The 25,953-nt window shown below is 54.9% G+C and overlaps 2 protein-coding genes and 1 long non-coding RNA gene across 5 annotated transcripts; 2 read left to right on the plus strand and 1 right to left on the minus strand.

The window, feature by feature from the left end:
• Positions 1-767: 767 nt before the first annotated feature.
• Positions 768-7,028, plus strand: SH2D5 (SH2 domain containing 5). Its single transcript, XM_051637686.1, has 10 exons — positions 768-875; positions 2,154-2,381; positions 2,559-2,639; positions 2,747-2,821; positions 3,073-3,210; positions 3,300-3,509; positions 4,579-4,741; positions 5,611-5,710; positions 5,795-5,954; positions 6,789-7,028. The coding sequence occupies exons 2-10, from the start codon at positions 2,298-2,300 to the stop codon at positions 7,026-7,028; spliced, it is 1,251 nt and encodes a 416-aa protein (XP_051493646.1). The 5' UTR covers positions 768-875; positions 2,154-2,297.
• A 1,322-nt stretch (positions 7,029-8,350) lies between these two features.
• KIF17 (kinesin family member 17) lies at positions 8,351-25,736 on the plus strand. Of its 3 annotated transcripts, none has more exons than XM_051637370.1 (14): positions 8,351-8,581; positions 9,937-10,083; positions 11,020-11,121; positions 13,532-13,721; positions 17,547-17,999; positions 19,070-19,167; positions 19,855-20,002; positions 21,049-21,158; positions 21,243-21,367; positions 23,053-23,284; positions 24,690-24,948; positions 25,168-25,229; positions 25,342-25,462; positions 25,586-25,736. In XM_051637370.1, exons 1-14 carry the CDS (start codon positions 8,351-8,353, stop codon positions 25,726-25,728), a joined length of 2,421 nt encoding a protein of 806 aa, XP_051493330.1. In that variant the 3' UTR covers positions 25,729-25,736. The 3 variants fall into 3 exon arrangements, with proteins under 3 accessions (XP_051493330.1, XP_051493331.1, XP_051493333.1); XM_051637371.1 differs by having other exon boundaries at positions 25,171-25,229; XM_051637373.1 differs by having other exon boundaries at positions 21,049-21,134.
• On the minus strand, positions 22,819-24,826 carry LOC127392919 (uncharacterized). The gene is made up of 2 exons (XR_007891359.1): positions 24,756-24,826; positions 22,819-23,263 (listed from the first exon to the last, which is right to left on the minus strand). It is a non-coding gene; the product is annotated as an uncharacterized LOC127392919 (long non-coding RNA).
• Positions 25,737-25,953: the final 217 nt, after the last annotated feature.

A 25,953-nucleotide genomic window follows, 5' to 3' on the forward strand; every position in this document is an offset into this window, starting at 1 on the left:
GGGTTGGAAGGAACCTTAAAGATCATCTAGATCCAACCCCCCTGCATGGGCAGGGACACCTCCCACCAGCCCAGGTTGCTCCAAGCCCCATCCAACCTGCCCTTCAACACTGCCAGGGATGGGGCAGCCACAGCTTCCCTGGGCAGCCCGGGCCAGGGTCTCACCATCCTCACAGGGAAGAATTTATTCTTAATTTCCAACCTAAATCTCCCCTCTTCCAGTTTCAATCCATCCCCCTTGTCCTCTCCCTCCCTGCCCTTGTCCCAAGTCCCTCCCCAGCTTTCCTGGAGCCCCTTCAGGCACTGGCAGGTGCTCTAAGGTCTCCCTGGAGCCTTCCCTTTGCAGCAAGGTTGGAGCCATCCCCCTTTATTTTTTCCCATTGAAAGTGGATAGAGGTGGGCAAAACTCCCTGAGGAATTCAGAAACTGGTGGGAAAAGGATCCGGGCAGGGGGTGGCGAGCGAGGGAGCGCGTGTGCGTCAGGGTCAGACATCGCTCCGCCGGGCGCGCTGGGGAGGGAGAGCAGAACAAGAAACGAACCATCCGTCGCAGCCGCGTTCATCCCCAAGAAACCGGAGCGTGTCTGTTCGCCGCCGCTTCCCAAGAGCCGGAGCGACCCGGGGAGCTGAATTGCGGCGATTCGCGGTGATTCATCGCGGGCAGACCGGAGGGAGGCAGGAAATGAGAGTTCGCCGCCTGCCCCGCGCCCGCCGCGGGCTGCCCGGGGCCTGCCGGGCGGGGAGGCCCTGACCCCCCCGGCCCCGCATCCCCCCGGCGGGGCTGCCCGAGGAGCCCCCGGGAAGGGAGAAGCACCGGCCGAGGCCCAGAGCTGGAACCCGGGGGATTTCTCGCCTGCGTTTCCCCGGAGCCATCCCGGTGAGCTGCCCGGGGGGCGGGGGGAGCCCGGCGGGATGGGGGTCTCTGGGGGGTGGGGGGGTGTCTGGGTGTTGCCTCCTCCCCCCCCCCCCCCGCACCCAGCCGCTCAGTTTTGGGGTCAGTGTCCATCCCCTTGGGGATCTCCAGGGTGGGCTGGGGGGGGGTGGGGGGTGAGGGGCGTCCATTGAGAAATGGAGCGTGGGAAAATGGAGGCGGGGCTTGGGGGCTGCCTGCCCGCCGATTGGCTGGGGAGGGGGGGGAAGGGGAGACCCCCCAAAATCGTGTCAGGAGGAGAGGGGCGACCCTGGGCTGGTGAAGGGGCTGCGGGTACCCTAGGGACACCCCTTCCCCCACCCCGTTTGGATGCACTCGGGGCAGCCGGGCCCCCCCTGCCGCTGTGTTTGCCCCCAGGTGGCTGCGGTGCGGCCTCGGTGACACGAGTTGCGCCGGTCTCAGCCCAGCCCAGGGAGAAACCCACCCTCGGTGGGTGCTCTGGCCCAGGAAGCACCCCCAAACCTGCTTTCCCCCATCGCTGGTGTCTCAGGGAGCCAGGGATTGTTCCCCAAGGAATGGGCTGCGGGGGTCTCAGTGCCGCGTGGCTGGCGGGGAGTGGGATGGATCACTGGGGAGGGGGCAGGATTGGGGGGGGACCCCAAAATGTCACTGGGGTTCGGGGTGTGGGTCAGCACGCACCTCACGTGGGGTCTGGGCTGTGTGCTCAGGGTGCAGGGACTGCTTGGGGTGGGTTGTGGGGACCCACAGCATGTTTGGGGTCAGGACTTGAGGACCCTCATATTGCTTTGGGAGGCAGGACGTGGGGACTCTGCACCCTGGTGGGACAGGGGACCCTCACCCCATGCTCAGGGGCAGGACAGAGGGACCCTCTGGGTCAGGCTGGGACCCTCACACCAGGGTTGGGACATGGGGACTTTGGTACCAGGATCAGGCCTTCAGGGACCCTTGCATGCACTTGGGGTCACTGGGGGACCCTTGTGCTGGAGCTGGGATGCACATGGGGGCTGGGACATGGGAACACTTGCATGGTGCTCAGGGTGGGGATGTAGGGACCCTCACGTTGGGTCAGGACTTGGGGACCCCTTTATTTGGATCATTTTGGAGGGACCCTTGTTTTGGGGTTGGCGCTGGGGCCCATCTGCTGTGGGGTCAGGATTTAGGGGCCACCATATGGAGACGCAGCATCACCTGGGGGTTCAGGGGGCTGGAATGGGGGGGGGGGACAGTGGGGGCAGGTTGTGTCTGTCCCCTTCCTCCTCGCAGGGACCATGATCAGGGGCCAGATCTGGGCTCCTGCCCCTCGCTCCTGCTGCGCCACCCTGGGTGGCTCCGGATAATTTGGATGTGGCACCACGGGACCTGCTTGACCTCACCCAGATCCAGCCTTCACCCTGACCCCCCCACACTATGAAGAAGAAACCAACCAACGGGAGGGGCCCGGATCCTGCTCCCCCCCAGCACCGAGCCCGGGGCATCGCCAAGGCAGCAGAGGTGATTTACCCACAGGGACACACACCCCACGAGATGAGGTTTGGGTGCAGGTGCACCCCTGTGACCTCCCCCCAACCATCATCTTAAGGTGGTCCAGCTACCCTGGAGGGGGCAATTACAGCATCGTAGGGGGGGGAGGAGGTTATTCCTAACATGGGTGGGTTTCTCCCCCCCCAGTATGTGGGTTCCTTCATGGTGGAAGACTTGGACCTGCAGCAGCAAGCGGGGTGGCTGGAGGAGCAGCTGCAGAAACTGAAGGTCAGGCATCCTCCCCACCCCCTTCACTGGAAAACTGGGTGGGACCCCAAGAATTGGGGGGGACCCCTCAGGTGACCACCCCCCAACACTGCATCTCTGCCGGCCAGGACTGCCCCAGGAGGAGGTTGGTGGTGCTGAGGTTCAGCTTGCAGGGGCTGAAGGTCTACGGTGCTGATGGGGAGGTAGGGGTGCTCTGGGTGGGGGGGATTGTGGGTGCTGGGGGAGGTTGTGGGGGTGCTTGTGGGGGTGGGGGGTTGCACTGCTCTGATCACTGCTTTTGGCTTTGCATTTCCAAATGTGGCTACAACCTGCTCTGCACCTGCAGGTTTGCAACCTGCCCTGCCCACAGGGGTGACCTCGGATTGGCTTGCACCTTGGGGAGGGGGCCCAAGGGGTGCTCGGTCCCCGTGACCCCCCAGCCCTGTCCCCGCAGACGCTGCTGATGGCGCACGCCCTCCGCCGGATCCTCTACAGCACGTGGCAACGCGGCCAGTTCGCCTTCGTGGCCCGCAACCCCCGCAGCCCCCCCAGCTCCCTCTTCTGCCACCTCTTCGTGGGACCCCCGGGCGAGGTGCGTGACCCACCCCCAAAAAAACCCCCCCACCCCACCTGCTGTTATTCTTTTTAATATTTGCACGCAGCTTCTTCTGCCCCCCCCAGGTGCAGACCCTGCACCTCCTGCTCTGCCGCTCCTTCCAGCTGTGCTACCTGCTGGCGCACCCCGAGCAGCAGGAGGGTGAGGGGGATCCCCCAGGGACCGGGGTGCTCCGGGAGCCCCTCAACCCTGACCAGGTGTCCCGCAACGTCAACGCCCTCGTCTCCTTCCGACGCTTGCCTGCGCCCGCCGGCCTGGGCGCCCTGAGCCCGGGGGTGGGTGCACCCTGCCGGGGTGCTGGGTGCTGGTGCTGTGCAGGGGAGGGGCCTTTGCACGGGGTTTGCTTGCACGGGGCTTCCACGCACGGCGTTTTACCGCGTTGGGTGTGGTGCCCTGCGCGGCCTTGTCTTGCACCGAGTCTTGCGCACGGTGCGTGTTCCCGTGGTACCTTCCGTGGCCGTTCTTGTGCAGCCTTTCATTGCACAGATTCCTTTGCATGGCAGTACACGCGTGGTGTTTTTTGGACGGTATTTTGCCCGGTGGCTCTTGCACACTTTGCACGGTGCATTATTGCACAGCGTGGTTTTGCACAGCTTTTCTTTTCCCACAGCTTTTCTTTTGCCCGGCGCCTTCGTGCGCGGTATCTCGCGCTGCGTTCCTGGTGCCGTGTCTTTCCCACAGCCTTTTTGTGCGTGGCATCTTTTCCAGGGTGATTTGCGGGGAGGGTTTATTTCACAGCATCTTTTGCCTGGAATCTTTGCGTGGTGTTTTGCACAGCTTTGTGTTTCCCCACTGCCTTTTTTTGGCACGGTGTTTTGCGCGGCATTTTTGGTGCAGCATTTTTTGCACAGCAATCCTTGGCACGGGGATTTCCATGGCATTTTTTTTTTTTTCCACAGCTTTTTTTGCCTGGCTTTTTTTCCAAGCAGTCTTCTTTCACCACACGCTTTGCAGGGCATTTTTGCCTGGTGTTTTGCCCAGCTTTTCATTTCCCACTGATTTTTTTGCTCAGCATTTTGCGCTGCATTTTTTTTTTACTGTGTTTTTTCCACATTTTTTGCCTGGCACCTTTCACATGGTGATTTGCATGGAGGGGTTTTTATTCACAGCACGTTTTTCACAGCACTTTTGAGTGGTGTTTTGCCCAGCTTTTCTTTTCCCACTGATTTCTTTGCACAGCCTCTTTGTGCCCGGTGTTTCGCGCGGCATTTTTGGTGCGACCTTTTTCTGCACCGTGTTGTTTGTTGTTTGTTTGGTTGGTTTTTTTGCGTGGTGTTTTGCATGACTTTTCAAGCAGCGAGGCCCTCCCAGAACTTCCCCCCTCACAGCTTTTCCACCCTCCAGGAGCGGCGAGCAGAGATGGAGGGCAGAGCCTGGCGCCCAGGGAACCCCTATTGCTCCCCTGTTCTGGTGCGCAAGAAAGCGATTCGCAGCAAGGTGCTGCGCTCCGGGGCCTACCGGGACTGTGGGGGGGAGGGACAGCTCCACCAGCCACCCCGTGACACTGGTGAGTGCCCCGAGGGGGAAACTGAGGCACGGGGAGGTGACATAACCCAGATTTCTCTGGGGTTTTTTTGGGGGGAGTGATGAAGCCTCCAGAGAGGAGGCTGCAAAGATGGAGGTTGGAGTGAGGTGGGGTTGGTCTCTTCTCCTTATTAACAAGCCGCAGGGCAAGAGCAAATGGGCTGAAGTTGCACCACTGAGCGTTCAGATTGGATTTTAGAAGAAACTTCTTCACTGAAAGGGTTATTAAACAGTGGCACAGGCTGCCCAGGGAGTCAGTTGAATCACTATCCCTGGGGGTGCTTAAAAGCCATGGAGATGTGGTGCTGAGGGACACGGGTTAGCGTTGGACTCGGCAGAGTTTGTGTAATGGTTGGAATCGATAATCTTAAAGGTCTTTTCTTAAACAAACAATTTTGTGATTCTATGATGATGTGAAGGCTGGAGCAGCTCTGCTCTGGAGACAGGCTGGGAGAGTTGGGGTGTTGAGCCTGGAGAAGAGAAGGCTCCAGGGAGACCTTAGAGCACCTTCCAGTGCCTGAAGGGGCTCCAGGAAAGCTGGGGAGGGACTTGGGACAAGGGCAGGGAGGGATGGGATGAGGGGGAATGGATTAAAACTGGAAGAGGGAGATTGAGGTTGGACATGAGGAGGAAATTCTTGGCTATGAGGGTGGTGAGACCCTGGCCCAGGCTGCCCAGGGAAGCTGTGGCTGCCCCATCCCTGGCAGTGTTGAAGGGCAGGTTGGATGGGGCTTGGAGCAGCCTGGGCTGCTGGGAGGTGTCCCTGCCCATGCAAGGGGGTTGGATCTAGATGATCTTTAAGGTCCCTTCCAACCCAAGCCAGTGTGTGACTCTGTGATTCACGTTGCCCAGCAGCAGGATGGGAGAGCAGAGGCCCGAGGAGCTTGGCCTTCCTCCCTGAGAACGAGAGCATCCTCGCCGAGAGCGTCTGGGCCTTCACCGGCATCACCAGGTAAGTGGGTAGGACCTCCCTGCTCCTCACCCTGACCCCTCCAGCTTGTCCCCTGTGCCCGCTCCCACCTGGTCCCGTCCCCAGGGCCGGCGGGGTGGCCCTGCTGCGGAGGGACGTCCCCGGCTCCTTCCTGCTGCGCCCCGAGCCCGGCCTGGCCAAGCGCTGGTGCCTGTGGGTGCGCGCGCCCTGCGGCGTCGTCCCCTACGGGCTGGTCAGGACACACCAGGGCAGGTTCTGCGTGGAGGTGAGGGGGCTGGGGGGGCTGGGGGTGGAGGTGCTTGGTGCCTGAGTGCAGGGGGGGCGTCTGCTTTGTGCTGCAGGGGTGCCCGGGGCACTGAGCGCGTGGGTGCATCCCTGCATTGCGTGCAGTGTGCCGGTGCCGCAGGGCAGGGCTGCGCTGTGGGCACCTGCAGGGTACACGGGGTGCAGGGGGGGGGTGCACAGGGGGGTGCACGGGGGGGTGCACGGGGCCAGAGCTGCACCTGGGTCAGTGCATTTGATGTGCCTGCGCAGGGATGCGCTGGTGCGTGGGTGCACAGCTGATTGATGGGTGGGTGCACAAGTACCAGGGGGTGGGTGTACCTGTGCTGTGGTGTGCAATGACATTGGATTTGTGGGTGCAGGAGTGCACCCGTGCAGGGGGTACGTGGTGCATTGGGGTGAGCATGTTTTGCTTCCTGGTTGCACAGGTCACGGGTGTATTTGAGTATGGGAGTTCCCAGCAGACAGGGTGCATCTGTGTGAGCGTGCACAGGCACACACGGGTGCACGTGTGCAGTGGGTGCACGACTATCCTTGATTCATGTGTGCACAAGTACAGGCTGCATTTAGTTCATGGGCGTGGATGCTCATGGGTGCGTTGGGTTTGTGGGTGCATTTGGTACATGGGTGCATCAGTGCACGGGTGCATCAGTATTTGCTGCACGGGTGCACTGTTGGTGCATCTGGTGCACGGATGCACCCGTGCATGGGTGCCTTGGGTGCAGGGGTACAGCGGTACTGGGTGCAGGGGTGCATTCGGTTCGGGGGTGCCTGGCCGGGCTCCAAGGGGGGTGTCTCACCTCTCCCACCCCCGCAGCACTCCAGCACCGAGTTCCCCAGCCTGGCCGCGCTCCTGGCTCACCACTGCGGGCTGCCCGGGGGCTGCTTCTGCCGCCTGGGCCCCGGGCGCCGCAACCCCGGCTACGAGGAGCAGGACCCCGGGAGCGACCCCCGGGGCCCCCCCCAGCCCCGCCGGGGCGCAGCACGAGCGGGGATAGGCCCGCACGCCCCGCCCGGGCACCCCCGGCCCCAAACACGCCCCTCACCCCCAGCTTGATGTCGCTGCCGGCTGCCTTACCGACCCCCCGCGGGCTTTGCGCGCTCTCGGCAATAAACGCTCCTGTGCACGCGGAGAGGTTCGCTGCGGGGCTTCCTTCCCGCGCCGTGCGCGCGCAGCCCCGCCGCCTCGCACACGCGCGCACGGCTGCACCGGGCACGCGCACCACGTACCCGCACCGGGCACCCGCACCACGTACCCGCACCGGGCACGCGCACCGGGCACCCGCACAGAGTCCCATTGCGAGTGCGTGGGAGTGCGGGGGGGGGGGGTGTGAGCGCGCGTGGGCAGGGGCGCGGAAGCACAGAGGCAGCCCCGTGCACGCGCGTCCCCGGGAACAGCTCGCACTCGTGCACTGCCGTCTCGTGCGCGGCCCTGCACGCGCCCTCACACCCGCGCGCGCCCTTGTGCCTGCGCCCTCCCGCGCACGCGCGCTGCCCCAGCCGCGCGCCCCGGCGCTTCTGCACGCTCGTGCACTGCTGCCCCCGCGCGCGCTCACGCGCTCGTGCACTGCTGCCCCCGCGCTCAGGAGCCCCGGCCTGAACCCCGTGAACCCGCCCCCCCCCCCGCAAACGCGCGCTCTCGTGCACACACTCCCCGGCCCGCGCGCGCCCGCCGTTACGTGGGGCGGGGCCTCGCGCCACGCGGCCTCGTCGCTATGGCAACCGCGTGAGGGCGCTGCGCGCGCACGCAGCGGGTCCTGGGGCGCCTCCCGCAGCCCCGGCTCCCGCAGCCCCGCTCCCGCAGCCCCGGCTCCCGCAGCCCCCGCTCCCGCAGCCCCGGCTCCCGCAGCCCCGCTCCCGCAGCCCCGGCTCCCGCAGCCCCCGCTCCCGCAGCCCCGGCTCCCGCAGCCCCGCTCCCGCAGCCCCCGCTCCCGCAGCCCCGGCTCCCGCAGCCCCCGCTCCCGCAGCCCCGGCTCCCGCAGCCCCGGCTCCCGCAGCCCCGGCTCCCGCAGCCCCGCACCGGCTGCCGCTGCTCCCTCGGGCCCGCCCGGCACCTGCAGGTTTTCCCTCAGGTGTCCCTGCCCGGTCCCGCCTGGGCCTGCCGCGGCTCCCCCGTCACCTCCGGCTTTCCCGCCCGCAGCCTCCCCTCGCGTTCCCCGCCCTCGTCCCCCCCTCGGACTGGTTCCAAGTCTCCCCTTTTCCCTTCATCCCTCCCAAGGTTTTCTCCTCCGGAGTCTCCCCTTCTCCCCCAGCCCCTTTGCAGCCCCTCTGACTCTTTCCTCACACCAAGGTTCCGGGGGGTCCTTCCCCCCCCGCCAGCTCCCCCGGGAGGGCTGCAGGCCCCGGGGGTCCCCCCGGCCCCCTGCCCATCCCGCAGCCATGGCGGGGGAGGCGGTGCGGGTGGTCGTGCGCTGCCGGCCGCTCAGCCGGCGCGAGCGGGCTGCGGGCTGCCGGGCCGTGGTCTGCGTGGAGGGCGCGCGGGGCCGCTGCTCCCTGCAGAACCCCGCGGCCGCCGGCGAGCCCCCCAAGCAGTTCACCTTCGACGGGGCGTACTGCCAGGAGCACAGCACCGAGCAGATCTACAACGAGGCCGCCTACCCGCTGGTGGAGGTGAGCGCAGCCCCCGCGGCGCGGGGTGAGGAGCTGTGTGTGTGTGGGGAGGTGAGCCCTGAGTGGAGCTGATCTGTGGATACCGCAGGGTCCCAGAGTGGTGGGGTTGGAAGGGACCTCTGGAGATCACCCAGCCCAACCCCTGCCAGAGCAGGATCCCCTAGAGCAGATCCCACAGGAACATGCAGGTGGGGTTGGAATGTCTCCAGGGATGGAGACTCCACAGCCTCCCTGGGCAGCCTGTCCCAGGGCTCTGTCACCCTCACAGTAAATAAATATTTTCTCATGTTAAAATAGATAGAAACAGCCCTGTCTACGATTTTATGAGGCTGAGCTGCAACCCTGAGGTGCAGGAGAGGGCAAAACAATGTCCTGGCAGTGGGCTGGGAAATTAGGAAGAAAAAATAACTTCATCAGCAGCCAGCAGGGCGCTGAGGATACAATTACACTTAATTGCTTTAGGCAGATGTTTATATGAAAGATGAACCTTCTGAGCAGGCCCTGGCGATGGGAGCTGCAGAAGCTGCAATGAAAAGTGATGTGAGGAGCAGGGGGATGAGTCTACTCATGATTTTACTGTCAAGTGAGAAACCTTGGAGAAAACAAGGACCCTCAGCCTCTTTTAGTGTGACAACATGTGGGGACGTGTTTCCTTGTTAACATTTCAGGGTCAAAAACGGTGAGAAAGGAACCAGTTAAGCAAAAAACCCCTGAACCCCCCAGTATTGTTAAAAGAAGAAACAGGCATAAAATTTCTAGTGATATTTTTAAGATGGATGTTTCTGATCAGGAGAACAACCAGGCCCTGAAAGAGTAGAGTATGAGTTTAACAGATGATTTCTTTTTCTTTATATATAAGTCTTAAGAAATCCCACTGTCTTCAGCTCCTACCATGCTTCTCTGAAATAAGAACTAAAAAATAAAACAAAAGTGAGGCCTTTTTTCAGCCAGCTTTCCAGGAGAAAGTTAATTCTGAGCTGTAGGCTTTCCCTTTTGGCCCCCTTACAACCAACCAGCAGTCTAGTTGGCTCTCTGGTTTTCATAGGATTTTTCTGCCCAATGGCAAAAAATATTCGGGTCTTCTATGTGTTGTCAGCTGCCTTTCTGCTTTTCAGCACCTGCAGTTCTTCAAGTTTCCCGTTGTGAGGGAAACCAGATTTACGTGCCACCAGAATGCATTTTTTTCATGATTATCTTCTGATGGCATGTGAGGATCAAGCAGTTGTTTGAGGTTTACATCCAGGTTTTTCTTTAAAATAGCTTTCACGAGGTGGGATAGAATCTGAACAATGTGTTTCCAGTTATGCAAAGGATGAAGAAAATTACTGTTTTCTTTGGTTTTCCCCCATTTCCAGGGTGTCACTGAAGGCTACAATGGCACCATATTTGCCTATGGCCAGACTGGCAGTGGGAAGTCATTCACCATGCAGGGAATCATGGAGCCTCCCACACAGAAAGGCATAATACCCAGGGCATTTGAGCACATTTTTGAGAGTGTACAGGTAGGTGTGTAAGACATCCTGTTGTAAGATGGTGTGAGAGCAGGAAAGATTATTTTTGTGTCACACCCCAAGGGGTGAGTGCTGATCACAGTCAGGAGCAAGAGTGGGGACAGGCTTTTGGGTCCACTGCCTCTCACCCCAGAGCTGAGGCCTGTATGGAGTCAGATGAGCTGCAGCCTCCTCTCATAGAATGTGTGGGGTTGGGAGGGACCTTTAAAGGTCCTCTAGTCCAGCCCCCCCTGGAGTGCACAGGGACCTTTTTCACTTGATCAGGTTGCTCAGAGCCTGGCCAAGCCTGACCTTGAATGTCTTCAGAGACAGGGCCTCCACCACTTCTCTGGGCAACCTGGGCCAGTGCTTCACCACCCTCATTGTAAAGAATTTCTTCCTGATCCAATCTACATCTCCCCTGCTCTAGTTTAAGGCCACTGCCCCTCATCACATCCCTCCCTGCCCTTGTCCCAAGCCCCTCCCCAGCTTTCCTGGAGCCCCTTCAGGCACTGGAAGCTGCTCTAAGGTCTCCCTGGAGCCTTCTCTCCTCCAGGCTGAACACCCCAGCTCTCCCAGCCTGTCTCCAGAGCAGAGCTGCTCCAGCCCTTGGATCATCTCTGTGGCCTCCTTTGGGCTCTTTCCAGGAGCTCCATGTCCCTGTTGTATTGAGGACTCCAGAACTGGACACCATTCTCCAGGTGGAGTCTGAAGAGAGCAGAGTGGAGTGGCAGAATCACCTCCCTTGACTCACACTTGAGGTGTTGAAGGGCTGAGAATTCCTGTAGTGAGTCTGTTGAGTGCTTACACCTGGGGATTCAATGCCAGGAGAGGTGTGACGAGTGCTGAAGGGAGGCAGGCACCCAGCTGGCACTGGGGATCTGTGTGGGCTGCCTACTTGCCTTCATTTTGAGAACCTTACCCCAAAATTGTTCCTGTTTTCTGCAGTGTGCTGAAAATGCCAAGTTCTTGTTGAGAGCTTCCTACCTGGAGATTTACAATGAAGACATACGAGACCTTCTAGGAGCTGATACCAAGCAGAAGTTGGAGGTGAGGTGGAGTCGATGTGTCTTAATTAGGAGGTGCTTTAATTTGCTCAGATAAGTGTTATCACAAATGCCTCACGGAAGTGCAGTAACATGCTCTGTCAGAAGCTGAACACCAGGTTATGCAGATACAGTGATGAACATGGAAGCCAAGAGGAGATTTTGAGGGACTTGAGTGCAAGTTCAGTGGCAGAAGGAACAGGATCCAGTCCCATGTGTCCCAGCCAGTAGCTCAGCAGAAGCTGTGTGCAAGTCATTACTGGGCAAGATTGGAATAAAGAGCTCGTGGGGCAATTTCTTCCTAATCGTCTTCACCTCACAGCTGTCTCTAAAGCAGAAGGATTCTGTACCTTGAAAATATTTAATCTGATCCAGGGTAGCTGTGGATGATCTCATCTGTCTGAAAGAAAAAAAGCTGATCCTTTTTTGAGGGGACACAGCAGATATTCCTCCCTCTGGGAACACACAGGGAAGGTGGGTGGTTTCCAGAAATGCAGGAGGGTGAACTTCCCTGAAACCCTCATCAGGGCTCTGATTTTGATGGAATTCACCTCTTGGCTTTGCAGATCTTTTTTGCACTTATTCCTGGAGGGAGCTGCAAATTGCCTGTCCTAATTTACTTCCCTGCAGGATTGCCCTGGTGAGGAAAGCTGAGGCACCAGCACCACCTGCTGCACGGCCCTGCCGGGATGGGGACAGACCCAAACGGGGCAGGTTTTCATTACCAGGCTCCTGGCTGGCTGGGAGGCAGAAGCCTTTCCCGTTCCAAGCGTGCTTTGCCAGTCAGTGTGTGTGCAGAGGGAGGGTGGGAGATGGGATTCCTGTTCGGGAAGGTCTTGCTGCAGGTCCCCAGCCTTTGTTCCCCCGCGGCGGTGACACCGGTTTCCATGACGACCGCGGGAGGGCAGGAGCTGGGCAGAGCAGTTTCCAGGGTAACACCCCACACCGATGGCAGCCGCTGCCTGTTGCTGCCTCCACCGAGTTATTCAGGAGGCATGTCCTGCCGTGACTGAAAGCCCTCCTGCTTCCTTCCGTGCCCCTCAGTTCTCCTCCAAAATCCCATTTCCATTTGCTTCTTTGCCTTTCCGGTGTCAGTGACTTGGGAGTCTCTGAAGCCCACAAACACCCCCTGTGGAATGGAACCCTGTGAAGAGCAGGTCTGATGGAGCTCTGCACAGAAAGCACCCGTGTCAGTCTGTCGTGGGGTTAAACAACAGCCATATCCTTGATAGGCTGTTCCTCAGGGACTCTGCAGCACCCTCAGATACAGCTAGGCCAGTGCAGGGTTCTCCTGTAGCACAGGCAACAGTCAGTGTGTGAGTGGCCTCCTGTCACTGCATTCCTCCTGAGCAGTCACAGCTTTAGAACAAGGCTAAAATCCTGCCTAGCTGGGTGTTCAGCCAGTTCTGCTCTGTTCTGTGCAGGTTTTTGAACAGCAAACACTCCATTTTATATTGCTTCTTGTGGCACGTGCATTGCTGAACTATCTGAGGGTCTTCTTTGGAAGGTCCAAACGCCGTGGCTGTCACTCACACCCGGTCACAACAACCATATCTGACATGATGCAGGGGTTTTGGTTACAAGCTCAGCAGCTGTGGCACGTAATGTTGCTCTTGAAAATGAATTCAGCTCATTTAAAATTTGCAGTGTGGAGGGGCTTGGTGTGGGAGTGCAGGGACCTTTCCGTGGGTTTGTATTTGTTACGTAGTTTTGAGGGATGGTTCAGGATTTTGATTTTTGCAGCCATGTATGGATGAGATTTTTCTTCTGCATGACAGATGACTGCTGCAAAGATGCTGTTAGGTGTTTAACACTCTGTCTCTACCCAGGTGCCTGAGTAGGACTCTAGAGCATCTTAAAAATGAACTAATCTGGAGGAGAATTAACGTAGTCCGCCCGTGTGTGGTGGGTGGGACTTTTGTGGGGAGGTTTGTCAGGGAGATCAAGACGCCCTCTCAGAGCGGAGGGTTTCAGCAAAGCACCCCTAACAATATCTGTGACTCCTGGGTCTGTACTTTAGTTCTAAAAAAGCTCCCTATGACTGAAGAGATCTTAGAGCCTTTGCCATAATAGGTGAAACACATTTCAGTTCTTGTTTTTAAAATATGCAGCTTAACAACAGGGGAGGTAGAAGGCGGCTCAGCGCGGGTTTCCTGTGGCCTGGGAGATGGCTGAATCAGTCAGCACACCTTGGACATTTTGTCTGCAGAGCCTCTTTTTGTGTCATTTTATTCCCCCCTCAGAAATACTAAAGCTTCTTGGTGGCACCCACCTCTGTTTCTACCCTACTGCAGTTGATTTCTTTTACATACCAAGCTCCCAGAACCCTCAAGCTTCCAAAGGGTTTCCAGCATGACTTCCCACTGCCTGGGTGCATCCTGTTCTAACCTGTCTTGCCTTGTCCCTGTCTGCAGCTGAAGGAACACCCGGAGAAGGGGGTGTATGTGAAGGGGCTGTCCCTGCACACCGTGCACAGCGTGGCACAGTGTGAGCAGATCATGGAGATGGGCTGGAGGAACCGAGCCGTGGGTTACACCCTGATGAATAAGGACTCTTCCCGCTCCCACTCCATCTTTACTGTCAATATGGAAATCAGCACTGTAGGTAGGTGGCTGGGTGTCCTGGCAGAGCACAGGGGCTGTGTGGTCTGACCAGTCACCCCACAGCAAAACGTAGATCCTACAGGATTTTGGGTCCAGTAGAAATCAGAATTGTGCCCTGAGATGGACCTTCTTCACAGTGTCAAGTGGCTGAGTATTCAAAGTCTTTTGTTTCCTCGATTCCCCTGTGGGAGAGAAAAGTCTTACCCTCAAATTGGGCTTGTATTTAGCTCTCCTTCCATTTCTTTATCTTCTCAAACCATTATGTCCAGCAAAGAGGGCTGAATCTCACAGCCCACACAATGGCTTGGAGTTCATTTTTTATACAGCCTGGACAGACTTACATCGTTACCTGTCTTGTCTGAGCTCCTTCAGACTCCAAGTCCAATCATTTCACCCAACAATCCTTCACTGACCGTAACCACAGGGCACATCTTTTAAAGATGGAATAACAGAACCCCTTAATAATGTCTTAATGACTAATTTTCCTTTCTGAAGTATCTCATCTCCACTGGTTCTTCTTTAGCTGATAAAGCTGCCTCACTGAGACTGAACATGGACCTGGAAAGGGTTTTTTCTTATGACTAAGAAAGGAATTAGCCTCCTATGTTCTGTCTAGTCCTTGATCTCTCCTGGCTGAGGCTGGGAACAGTTTGGCTCTGTTTTCTTCAGCTGCTTCAGTCAGGGGGAAGGTTACACAATGTCCTCCTAAATTATGGTTCCAGATGTTGGTGAAAGTGCCTCATTTTCCTCTATCCAAAATGGTGTGTGTGGGATTTGGGGAATTTCTCAATTAGCACAGCTGGTGGCTCCTAATCCTTTTATTATGTGGGTCCATAAAATCCCAACTTTAATCACAAGAAGGAAAAAGAAGTATTTACTCTCCTCTTTTGTGTCCATATGGGTACAGGGCTCTTAATCTAACTTGAAACAATTTATCTGATTTAAAGCTTTGAAAAATTGTTACACAGAACAGGATGAGAGGTGGGAAACTTGTAGTTTTGGCAGTTAAATGGAAGACAGCTGGGATATTTGAGGAGAAAGTTGAGGGCTCTGGCACAGTCCCTGCAGCTGGGTGGTTCTACTGGGGTAATCATTAGTTGAAATAGTTAATGAAGTTGGTATTTATGTTGTCATCTTTAGGCTTTATGAAGAGGTGCCTGGGGAGGTTTAAACTGATTTGTCAGTTGAGCTTGTAGTAAATTATAATTTATAGGGAGCTGATATTTTAAAGGAGCTCTTTGCAATTAAGTGGACTAAAATTACTTTTTAAAGTAACAGAGTCAGGAATGATGACAAACACTGGGTTTGAAAGGCCCGTGTTACCATCAGTATTTTTACTGTATTTAGAGCAGCAGATGTTTTATTTTGTTATTTTATTTACGTTGTGCTTAGGGATTGATTTGTTAATGAGAAGGATGGTGTAGATTATGCCACCAACACTGGCCAACAGGCTGGACAAGGAGGAGATGGACATTTTTGTGCTGCTGCAGAGATTTTAGCAGGAGTCTGAGGACACTGGCACACCATGGAAACATGCTAAGCTCCCAGATGGAAACAAACAGCCCCTGTGGGTAAAAGGACTAGTGGAGCCAAAACAACTTCTTAATTGCTTGTCAGTGTTTACATAAACTGGAGGAAGAAGGGAAAGGGTTAGAAAACCTAGTTTTTGTGACTATCCCCTCAGCCCAGCCCTCAGAAAGGATAGTGAGAAGCTTCTGTAGTTAAGCTCCATCTCTGGGGGTTGGTTTTTTTCCCAATTCTCCCATGTCTTGACATGCCAGAAAGTTCTGGAGTGAAACAGCAAGTTTGCTGGGCAGCAAACCTTCAGTTCCACAGTTAACAATCTATTGCTGTAACTGGGGAAATGTCCTGAGGCAAGAGATTTTAGATTTGTTTGGTCTTTACCTGTGAGCATCATATTACTCAGTGCTGATGAGCAGGTATTGGCCACAGCCATGAATCTTAACTCTGACTAAATGCAAGGCCATGTTTTGTAGAAATCTGTTTGGGAAAGAGTTTCAATACAGGATGGGGGTGACCTGCTGGAGAGCAGCTCTGGGGAGAAGGACTTTGGGGTCCTGGTGGACTACTGGGTGACCATGAGCCAGCAGTGTGCCCTGGTGGCCACGAAGGCGAATGGTGTCCTTGGGGGCATGAAGAAGACCCTGGCCAGCAGGTCAAGGGAGGTTCTCCTGCCCCTCTGCTCTGCCCTGGTGAGGCCCCATCTGGAGAACTGGGTCCAGTTCTGGGCTCCCCAGTTCATGAAGGACAAGGAGCTGCTGCAGAGAGTCCAGCACAGGGCACTGAGATGCTGAGGGGACTGGAGCATCTGCCTGGGAGGAAAGGCTGGGAGAGCTGGGGCTGCTCAGCTGGAGAGGAGGAGCCTGAGGGGGGATCTGATCAGTGCTGATCAATATCTACAGGGGATGTCAGGAGGATGGGGCCAGACTCTTCTCAGGGGTGTCCAGGGACAGGACAAGGGGCAATGGGCACAAACTGGAGCACAGGAGGGTCAGGTTAAACACAAGGAAGAACTTCTTTACTGTGAGAGTGACAGAGCCCTGGGACAGGCTGCCCAGGGAGGATGGGGAGTCTCCATCCCTGGAGACATTCCAAACCCAGCTGGATGTTCCTGTGGGATCTGCTCTAGGGGATCCTGCTCTGGCAGGGGTTGGACTGGATGATCTCCAGAGGTCCCTTCCAACCCCCACCACTCTGTGACTCTGTGACGCAGCTAAAACCTCGATGTTCTTTTTGCTTGGAGTGCTGGGGGAGCTCTGCCCTTGAACTAGGGTTGTAATTGTGAAGGATGATTGGGAAGTGGACATTATATGCATGAGGTGTGTGTCCAGAAAGCTGAAGAGCTACTTGTCACCTCCAGCTCACATCTCTTGCTTTAAAGCATTGATGGGAATGGCAGCACCTCTCTGGGTCTGACTCCTCACTCGCTGAGATCCCTCTCCTCACCACGCTGGTTTGGGCTGGGTGCTGTCCTGCCTTCTTGCAGTTTTCCCAGTTCCTGCCTGTGTTCCTTCATTTTACTTTCTCTCTGAGAATGTCAGGAGTTGAGGAGGAACAGATGCCACTGAGTGTGCTGGTGTGCTGAGTCACAGCGCTGTTTTACAGCTGTCTGGGGGAGAGGAGAGATCTGCTGGGCTTCCTGAGCATTTGAGCTGCCCTTGGTGGTATCTGATAGGGTGTTCTTTTTCTTCTGAGGCACAGCAAGAAACTTGAATACATCCATTGATTAGGGTGGGCTCTTCAGAAAAGCTGTAGTTCATGTTTTCCAACATAGTGTCCACTCCAGCCTTTCCACAGCAGTCAGCAGAGGTGACCTTCCTGCCTGTCTCCATGTCACGTAGGCATTCAGGGAGCCTGCTCTTTTGCCTGTGCTCTCCAGGTGCTGCCCACTGACTCCTCATTTCATGCTTCTTTCTCTCCAGTTGTCAGACACTGTTTAACTTGGTGAAACCATCTGAGCAGGAAAAAAGTTGTATAAACTCATGGTGTGACCTTGTTACTTGCAGGGAGCTTTGTGTGACCTTCTAAAGACTGGAAGTATGTGGAAGGGGTGTGTGTGTGTGTGTGTGTGTGTGTGTTCAGAGCTCACTAAGAGGGTAAGACCAGGTATGAATTCTTACTGTGCAGGATCTTGTTCAGGAGAAAAATGTGTAGTTCTAAGATGAAGTAGGTATTTATTTCCTTGAGGGAGTCAGGGCCAAAATGCAGGCAAAGAACTGGAACATAATCCCAAGAGAGTCCTGTTTCTGGATTGTTAAGATGCTTCCTCTTAAGAAGAGCCTAACCTGGCATTATTTTCTTGCAGATAAGCAGGGGCAGAACCACCTCAGGGCTGCAAAGCTCAACTTAGTGGATCTGGCAGGAAGCGAGAGACAGTCAAAAACCGGAGCCACGAGCGAGCGGCTCAAAGAGGCCACCAAAATCAACCTCTCCCTCTCTGCCCTGGGCAACGTCATCTCGGCCCTGGTGGATGGCAGGTGTAGGCACATCCCCTACAGAGACTCCAAGCTGACCAGGCTGCTGCAGGACTCCCTGGGAGGCAACACCAAGACGCTGATGGTAGCGTGCTTGTCTCCAGCTGACACCAGCTACAACGAGAGCCTCAGCACTTTGCGCTACGCTCACCGAGCAAAAAACATCAAGAACAAACCCTGTGTCAATGAGGACCCCAAGGATGCTCTGCTGAGGCAGTATCAGGAGGAGATTAAGAAGCTGAAAGCCATTCTAGCTGGACAGATGGGAGCAAACAACTTGTCAGGTAGGAGAGCCCTGAGTGGCTGCGGAGATGTTTCATATTTCACAGAGAAGAAGAGGCTTTTACACAAAAAGTGCTCACTGGATTTCACCTCAGCCTGTCCCTTACCTGTTGGAGGAAGAGTTCTCCATTCTGATAGTAGACTTTTCTTTCACTATTGCCAAATTTACATTATTCTACTGCTAAAGACCAGCCCAGTTATCCAGTATTTTCAATAATGACAAATTCTGTTAGAAAATGCTGATGTGATTAAAATCCTCAGCCCTTCTGGGTCATTCTGGCTAGAATTTGGTCAGTCACAGAAGTGGGGTTTGAGCTGGCAGAGCAAAAATAAGCTGTGAAAGAAATAATCATCATAGAATCATGGAATGATTTGGGTTGGAAGAGACCTTAAAGACCATCTAGATCCAACCCCCCTGCATGGGCAGGGACACCTCCCACTAGACCAGGTTGCTCCAAGCCCCATCCAACCTGCCCTTCAACACTTCCAGAATGTTAAATTCTCTATTAAATATATATATATGTTTTTAAAGTTAGCCTTCAGCCCCTGTTCTCTCACCCTGTGAATTTTTAACACTTCAAGACAAGTTTTGCCCTGCTGATGGCAGCTTGGCCCTTTTGAGAAAGATCTCCTAAGAAAAAGGACAATTTCAGCAGAGGAATATGGCTGCAAGATATTTCCCCCCCCTTTCTACCACCTTTCAGAAACAGCTGTGAAGAAATAAGGCAATTTCCTTACACGTTTCAGCTCCTTCCATCTTTTACCTTCCAAATCTGTTAACATAGCTCTGGAAACAAGTCCCCTGTTGTTCTGTGAAAGAGGTTAGGTTTAGATTTGCTTTCATATACCTGAGGCTTAAAACCTCTCCCCTCTGCCTGGGTCTGACTCCCTCTCTCCCCAAACCTTTGGAATCAGGGCTGTGGGGGTTTTGGCAGCACAGGAGCACAGTGTGAAGGAGTGTGTGGATTGTGATGTTCTTTGCTGGCAGCCAGGTTCTTTGTTCTGTTTCCAGGTATTCTGCAGACAATCCCACCCAGTGAATTGTGATTTTTATTTCTGCTTGGCTTTGCAGGGCTGCTACCTGCTGAGACTGCTCACCTGGCAGCAAAGCCAGCTCCTCTCCACAAACCCCAGGTAGATGTTGAAGCAGAGAAGCAGCTGATCAGAAAAGTAAGTCCGGGTGGGGTGTCCCATCGTGTCTTTGACTAAAGCTTGTATGTATGTTTTTATAATAATAATTACAAATACAGAGTATGGCTGTGTGGTTCAGCCTATTTGAGTACACATCCTATTTTTGGTGCTTGGACTTCTCCTGTGGACACAATGAATGTGTTGATGGAGCCTTATTTACAGTGCCACGTTCTCTCAGCGTTGTTCCCACTACTCTAAAGATGAATTGGAATGGATTCCCAGGAAGAATTTTTCAAGTAACTACATGTGAAACTTAGATTCCTCCTGTCAGAGGAGGGAGAAGTAGGTGGGAGGGAAGACACAGTCAGGAATGTTAGGAGCAGTACAAGGATGAAGTTAAAGAGGGGATATGGAAGCTGTGAGGAAGAACAAGGAGTTGAGGGCCAGAAGGAAATAAAACTCTCCTTTACAAAGGAGAGTTAAAACTCTGCCCTTTACAAAGTTCCCTCCAGGGCACCATGTCTGCCCAAGATTGTGGTTTCTGGGGGTAACCAGTGACCCTCCATCAGTGCTGTGCCCACTTAAATCACAGAAAACATCAATGAATACAGGGGGTGAAGTTTTATTGGCCTGGACACAAGCTGTGACCTAGAACACACCTGGCTGTGACCCTGGATACAGCAAGGAGCAGGGCTGTCCTCCCAGGGTGTTTGCTGTCCCTTTCAGGAGTATGAGGAGCAGCTGGCCCAGCTGAAAGCCAACTATGAAGCAGAGCAGGCGTCCCGTGCCCGCCTCGAGGAGGACATCAGCAGCCTGAGGAACCACTACCATCTCAAGCTGTCTGCTCTGGAGGAGAACCTGGGGAAGGAAGCAGGTGTGGATGAGGCAGGTGGAGGGTACACAGAGCAGGCTGATGGTTCCCTGGTGCTTGAGGCATGAGCAGACACAGGCTGTTTTGGCAAAGCCAGATTTGTGACAGCACTGCAACCTCTGAAAAGTGGCAGCAGCCAGTGCTGCCGGGCAGCAACAGCAGTCCCTGCTCTCAGCCCTCCATTATCAACACTTTATGTCCCTTATTAACTCTGGCTCTCCTGGGCCACTCACAGAGTCTCTCTGTCCCAGTTTTGTCCCCTTATTTCCCTGAATTATCTTCTCCTTGTCAGGACCAGCCCCACCCTCTCAGCCTCCAAGCGATGAAATGTGATTATTTTTTTTGTTGCCCACGTCGCTGTGAGTTTCTCCTGACTTGGCGTTTCCCTGGAGCAGGGGGCTGAGCTGCAGGGCTGAGCTGCAGAGCTGACTGGTCTCGGCAGGCACTGCTCTGTCTGGATCCGACAGGCTTTGCCCCAGGCCCCAGGAGGCTGCAGCACTCTCCTCAATCACATGCAAATGAGATGCAGCCCTCAGGCTCCCGGTGGGCTATCAGCACCATCGCTTTGCTGGAGGGTGGATGTTCCTTCCTCTCACATGCCTATAAATTGTTGCCAGCTCTCCTCTTCGTTGCTGCTTTTCATTTTGACTCCCTCAATGCCTCAGAGCATGTTTGGCCATGTAATTGTACAGCACTTATTGCCCAATATTAATTCTTTAATCTATATTCTTCATTTTTGATGCTATCACTTTCTAAGGTGAGAGGTTCTTCCCCCTCAGTGACAAATGTCCCCCCAGCCTCTGAAATAGGTGATTCGTGTGTGAACACGAGGACTCAGGCTCTCCCAGCCCTGAGAAATCTGCATTTCTTCCCTGATACACCCTCTGGGTCTTTGATGGTTTGACTGCCCAGCATCAGTAACTGACCTTTTCCTTCCAGACATGTAGTTCTCAGCTTTTGGTGAAGACTTTGTATGACCTTTTCACAGATTTACTCTCCACTTTCGCAGAGCTTGTTACTGACATTGTATTTCCTCTTCTACTCTTCAGCTGCCATGAGGACTGAAACTACTGACAAGACACCTTTGCATGAAAACTCTGTTGCTGCAGCAGCTGAAGAACCAATGTTAGCCCAGGTATCCTTCAGGCTACTCCCACAAGTGGGTAGTGTTTGGCTTCATCTATCCCAGTGCTCTCATGGTGTCCTTTTGGAGCTGCAGCCTTTGGTTTTCTCTTGTTCTCAGGGCCCAGCAGCACCTTGGGCTGCCCAAGGGGCTGGTGGTGTGAGCAGGGACAGTGCTGGAGCAGAGGTGGCTGTGGCTGCTGAGGGGATTTCAGTGCTTGCAGACCAGCAGCAGGTGCTTGCCAGGTCAGTGACTACACTGCTAACTGCCTCGTGTGCAGGGAAGCCTCTTCCTTCTCTGGCCTTTTGCAGGTGTAATTTATGAGGAGTTTATAAAGTTGAGTCTGGCAGGGGCTGACAGAGCTGAAGTGCCCAAACAGGTTATAGAGGTGGCCTCATTTTCCTCTTAAGAAAGGTTCTTGAAGGGCATTTAGAGCCCTCTCCTATCAGTACAAGTGAGGTAGAGGTCTTCCTGCTGCTCCCCTTGTGTGTGGGTGGAGGAGGGGTTGTCCTTTATGACTCTCCCTTGTCACTGGGGTCCCTTTTGCCTCTCACTCACATGTCTGACAATGTCTGCAAGACATCAGCCAGAACTGACATCCAGATTTCCCAATAATCATGTTTTAGGGGCAGCATTTTAGACCCAGGGCTTGGAGCACAGGGCTGAGAAGGGAGGGCTACCTGGGCTGCTTCAGAAATAAACACTTTAAGCAAATTCTGCTGATTTATCTTTTTTTACTCCATGGAATGGACTTATATTAAAATCAGAAATGCTCAACATAAGATACATTGTGGATGGTGGAGTTTGATTCTGAAGAGTCTTGTGTTTTTTAATCAGTCTTTCAGCTTTACAGTGAGCTCTAGTGCCACATGCTTGCTCAGTTGAGCCTCCCCCAGCTGAAAAAGGAGTTCTCAAGAAATCTAGAATCTGTAATTTGGGGGCAATTCTGCCTATCAGTGGAGAGGTCTCCAAAGCAACCTATTGTAGCCTTCCGTTTTGTGACAAACAAGCAAAAAATGCTCTTCCAGATCTATAGTGAACATCAAAGCTCTCTGCAGATGAGGCAGGAGGTTTTGATTCTGCAGGCGTGGGGCTTTTCTAAGCTGCCCGTTCAAGGCTTTACACACCAGGGCACTGGGAGAGCTCTGATGTTCACTCCAGAGAGCAAGGATTCAAGCACACATTAAGCAAACAAAACCGAGGGCTACTTGGCAAGTGCAGAACAGCAGCATGTCAGGTCAGCTGTGCTGGAGAACGAGCTCTTTTGGATAGGTTTTAAGATAATTAAGAGGCTATTATCAGCAGAGGTTTGGTCAGCAGTGGGATTTCCTCCCATCTGAGCCAGCACTGGCCAACCTGAGCTGTCTGCTCTGCTGCAGATCCCTGTGCACACACAGAGGATGACTTTGGCTCAGACTTTATTCCCATGTTGGAGCATGGATGTGAGACTGGGGGTCTGGCCAGGGCTCAAGCAGCAGTGCTGGGTTCACCCATGTCACGACCCAAGTCATGAATGGCTAATTCTGCCCCAAAAGGAAGCTGTGCTGTGCCTTCCAGCTGTACCACTCCCATATCCACCATTTCATTTGTGGAATTTTAGCACATTTTGCCTTGAGAGTCTTTCAAAACGAGAAATAAGAATTTAAATATAAATTCCACAAAACAGGGTTTTAAAAAATAATTCTGTGAGCACAGATAGGGATTTCCAGACATACTTGTTGATAAAGGTACTTAGAATAAATAACATGAGCTTTGCCTCGGGCCCACAGGAGTGTCTGTGACAGAAACTCCTGCCATGGTTACTTAGGGCAGCAAATCTCATCCAAAAATCACTATTTTTCCGCACTGTGTGTTCCCAGCCATCATCTAGGTAAGGCCACGCATCCTCCACGCTCACACAGACAGTTCTTTGCCAAGAGTTCTTTTCCAGGCTGCAGATGCTGGAGCAACAGGTGGTTGGGGGAGAACAGGCAGAAAACAAGGACCTGAAGGAAAAGCATCAACGCCGGAAGAAATTAGCGGAGGAGCGGCGGGAGCAGCTGGTGGCCGCGCTGCAGCAGGAGGACGAGGCCAGCAGCGACTGGGTTCTGCTGAATGTCTATGACTCCATCCAGGAGGAGGTCCGAGCCAAGAGCAAGCTGCTGGAGAAGATGCAGAAGAAGGTGAGCAGCTCCCTGCTGAAGATGTGGGGAGCCCGTTTGGTCAGGTTAAGGGGGTGTTTTGGGGCAGCGTGTTCAGAGCGTGTCTCCGCTGCGCGAGATTCCGCGCCCCTGCCTGCGCTGGTCCTTATGAAGTTGTGTGTGGTTTAATGGACTGTTAGACACAGCAGCCCTCAGGGTGGTGAATGAAGTGGAGGAATCCCCAAACCCCACCCATTTTCACGACCAGTCTCCTTATTGTGCAGCATGGTGGCTGGAGGAGCATGGAATCATTTTGGTCAAGTCCAACCGTTAACCCAGCCCTGCCGAGGCCACCATGGACCCATGTCCCTCAGCACCACATCTACACAGCTTAGAAACACATCCAGGGATGGGGACTCCACCAGGGCCTGACAACCCTCTCCTTGAATAAATTGTTCCCAAGATCCAACCTCAACCTCCCCTGGCGCATCTTGAGGCTGTTCCCTCTTGTCCCATCACTTGTTCCTGGGGAGCAGAGCCTAACCCCCCTGGCTCCAACCTCCTCTCAGGCAGCTGCAGAGCCAGCAGGTCTCCCCTCACCTCCTGGTCTCCAGGCTGGACACCCCCAGCTCCCTCAGCTGCTCCTGCTCAGACTTGTGCTCCAGCCCCTTCCCCAGCTCCCTTGCCCTTCCCTGGACACGCTCCAGCCCCTCCATGTCCTTCTTGTCCTGAGGGGCCCAGACCTGCCCCCAGGATTTGAGGTGTCCCCTCCCCAGTGCCCAGCACAGGGGGATGATCCCTGCCCTGCTCCTGCTGCCCACACCAGTGCTGACACAAGCCAGGATGCTGTGGCCTCTTGGCCACTTGGGGACATCCAGCCACTGTCGAGCACTTCTGGCGCTGGGAGAGGATGCGACTCCCTCTGCTGAGCTCTGCCACCTACTGCAGAGCTGCCTCCAGTTCTCATCACTCCAGATACCACACCGGGGCTCCTGGAAGAAATTACACCCTGAAAAGTTTTCAAGGAGGAGGGGGGAAAGTAAAATAAAACCAATGCTCTTAAATTTTAGGTGCACTTAAAAATCAGTTTAGCCCTGATAAGGCAGAATCAAAGGAGCTTAAAAAAACTGCCTGTGTGCGTATGGAGCGTCTTAAGCATGTTAAGAACTTGCTTTATTCTGTATTTAGGTTCCTTTTCCATCAAAGTTAGGAACTGCCAAGAGTTCATTAACACAGGGTGCAGAACACACTCTTAAGATCAACTTAAGACCCACTGAGAGACTTGGAATAATCTCTACACAAATCTCATCCTAATTCTTAACTATCAGATAGAAATATTCCCAAATACTGAAGCCTTTTGGTGTGTGTCTTTCAGTCCCTCTGCCAGACAAATGCCTGTATTCTCTCCTTTACAATCCCAAGGACTGACTTTGGGTTTGTGTCCCAGCTTCGGGCTGCTGAGACCGAGATCAAGGATCTGCAGTCGGAGTTTGAGCTGGAAAAGATCGATTACCTGGGCACCATCCGCCGCCTGGAGCGAGACCTGATGCTCTTCCAGCAGCTGCTGGATCAGGTGCAGTCCCTTGTCCGGAGGGACTGCAACTACAGTAACATGGAGAAGATTAAGAGGGAATCTGTCTGGGATGAGGAAACTGGCTGCTGGAAAATTCCAGAGCCCATCATTCAAAAAACCCGCCTGCCTGCAGGTGAGAGGAGCTCGGCAGGCCAGGCTGGGGCTCCACGCAGTGAAATCTTCCCTGGACACAAAGTTTGTCTAGAAAAGTTGAATAATAACAGCGTCTAATGGGAAGTGTGGGATGGATCCTTTGGGAATCTCTGTAAGGATCCTTCAGGAATTTCTGTGAGCTGGGGGAGCATCAATTGTCCTGGAGACCATGACCCTTTAACACTGTCTCTTCTCCCAGCAGTTCCATCCCCACCACAGCTCAAACCTGCTGGAAAGAGCCCCAAGAGCAGAGACCAGAGGGTACGGTGCATTTCTCCTCCCTCCTGCCTCACATTTTACGGAATTTGCCGTGTTTCTAAGCTGTGACCTGAGCGCCAGTGCACAGCCCGATGCTGCTGCTTCTCCCTCCCAGCCCGAGGAGGATCGCTACAAGCTACTGCTGAACCGCAGCGACAGCGAGACCATCGCCAGCTCCTACTTCAGATCCACACGGACCAGCCGGATCCTCCCCCCGGACCTGACCCCCAGCCGAGGTAAAACCCGCCCCTTTTCCTACCCCTTCCTAGCGTTCCCCTTCATTTTCCTCGTTTTTCCTGCGGGAGCGCAGCTCGGCCCAGCCCGCTCGGCCTCAGCAGGGGTTTCCCTGCCCCCTCCAGCTGCCCCGGGGCCGGGGGCAGGTGCTCGGAGCGCGGCCCCCCGGCCCCGGCCCTTCCGCCTGCAGAGCCTCACGCTGCCCCCGGCCGCCCCCAGACGCCACGAGGGCTGCCCCAGCCCCCCGCTCTGCCCCCGGCACGGCTGAGGTGTCGGGCAGCGCCAGGCGAGACGCGACCTCTGCGGTTTCGGCACCAAAACGCTCTCGCTGCACACGGAGGTGAAGGAGCGGGCGGGCCAGAGGGCGAGCTCGCTGCCGCCGCGTTCCTTTGTACCCCCTGCTCCCCGCAATAAACCAGCCTGACCCCGCGCTCGGCTCCTTCCCTGGGAACGGGGCCCCCCGCCCGGCTCGGCAGCCCCGGCCGCGCCGCCA

The sequence above is a fragment of the Apus apus genome, chromosome 20, assembly GCF_020740795.1.
Source record: "Apus apus isolate bApuApu2 chromosome 20, bApuApu2.pri.cur, whole genome shotgun sequence".
Taxonomy (NCBI): domain Eukaryota; kingdom Metazoa; phylum Chordata; class Aves; order Apodiformes; family Apodidae; genus Apus; species Apus apus.

Excerpts from the sequence above, each read along its gene's own strand:
- SH2D5 (XM_051637686.1), top strand. The coding sequence starts at position 2,298 with ATGAAGAAGAAACCAACCAACGGGAGGGGCCCGGATCCTGCTCCCCCC. Across the intron at positions 4,742-5,610 it reads CCAGCCACCCCGTGACACTG|CAGCAGGATGGGAGAGCAGA; the intron begins GTGAGTGCCCCG and ends CACGTTGCCCAG. Across the intron at positions 5,955-6,788 it reads AGGGCAGGTTCTGCGTGGAG|CACTCCAGCACCGAGTTCCC; the intron begins GTGAGGGGGCTG and ends CCACCCCCGCAG.
- KIF17 (XM_051637370.1), top strand. The coding sequence starts at position 8,351 with ATGGCGGGGGAGGCGGTGCGGGTGGTCGTGCGCTGCCGGCCGCTCAGC. Across the intron at positions 21,159-21,242 it reads CCTTCAGGCTACTCCCACAA|GGCCCAGCAGCACCTTGGGC; the intron begins GTGGGTAGTGTT and ends TCTTGTTCTCAG. Across the intron at positions 23,285-24,689 it reads TGGAGAAGATGCAGAAGAAG|CTTCGGGCTGCTGAGACCGA; the intron begins GTGAGCAGCTCC and ends TTTGTGTCCCAG.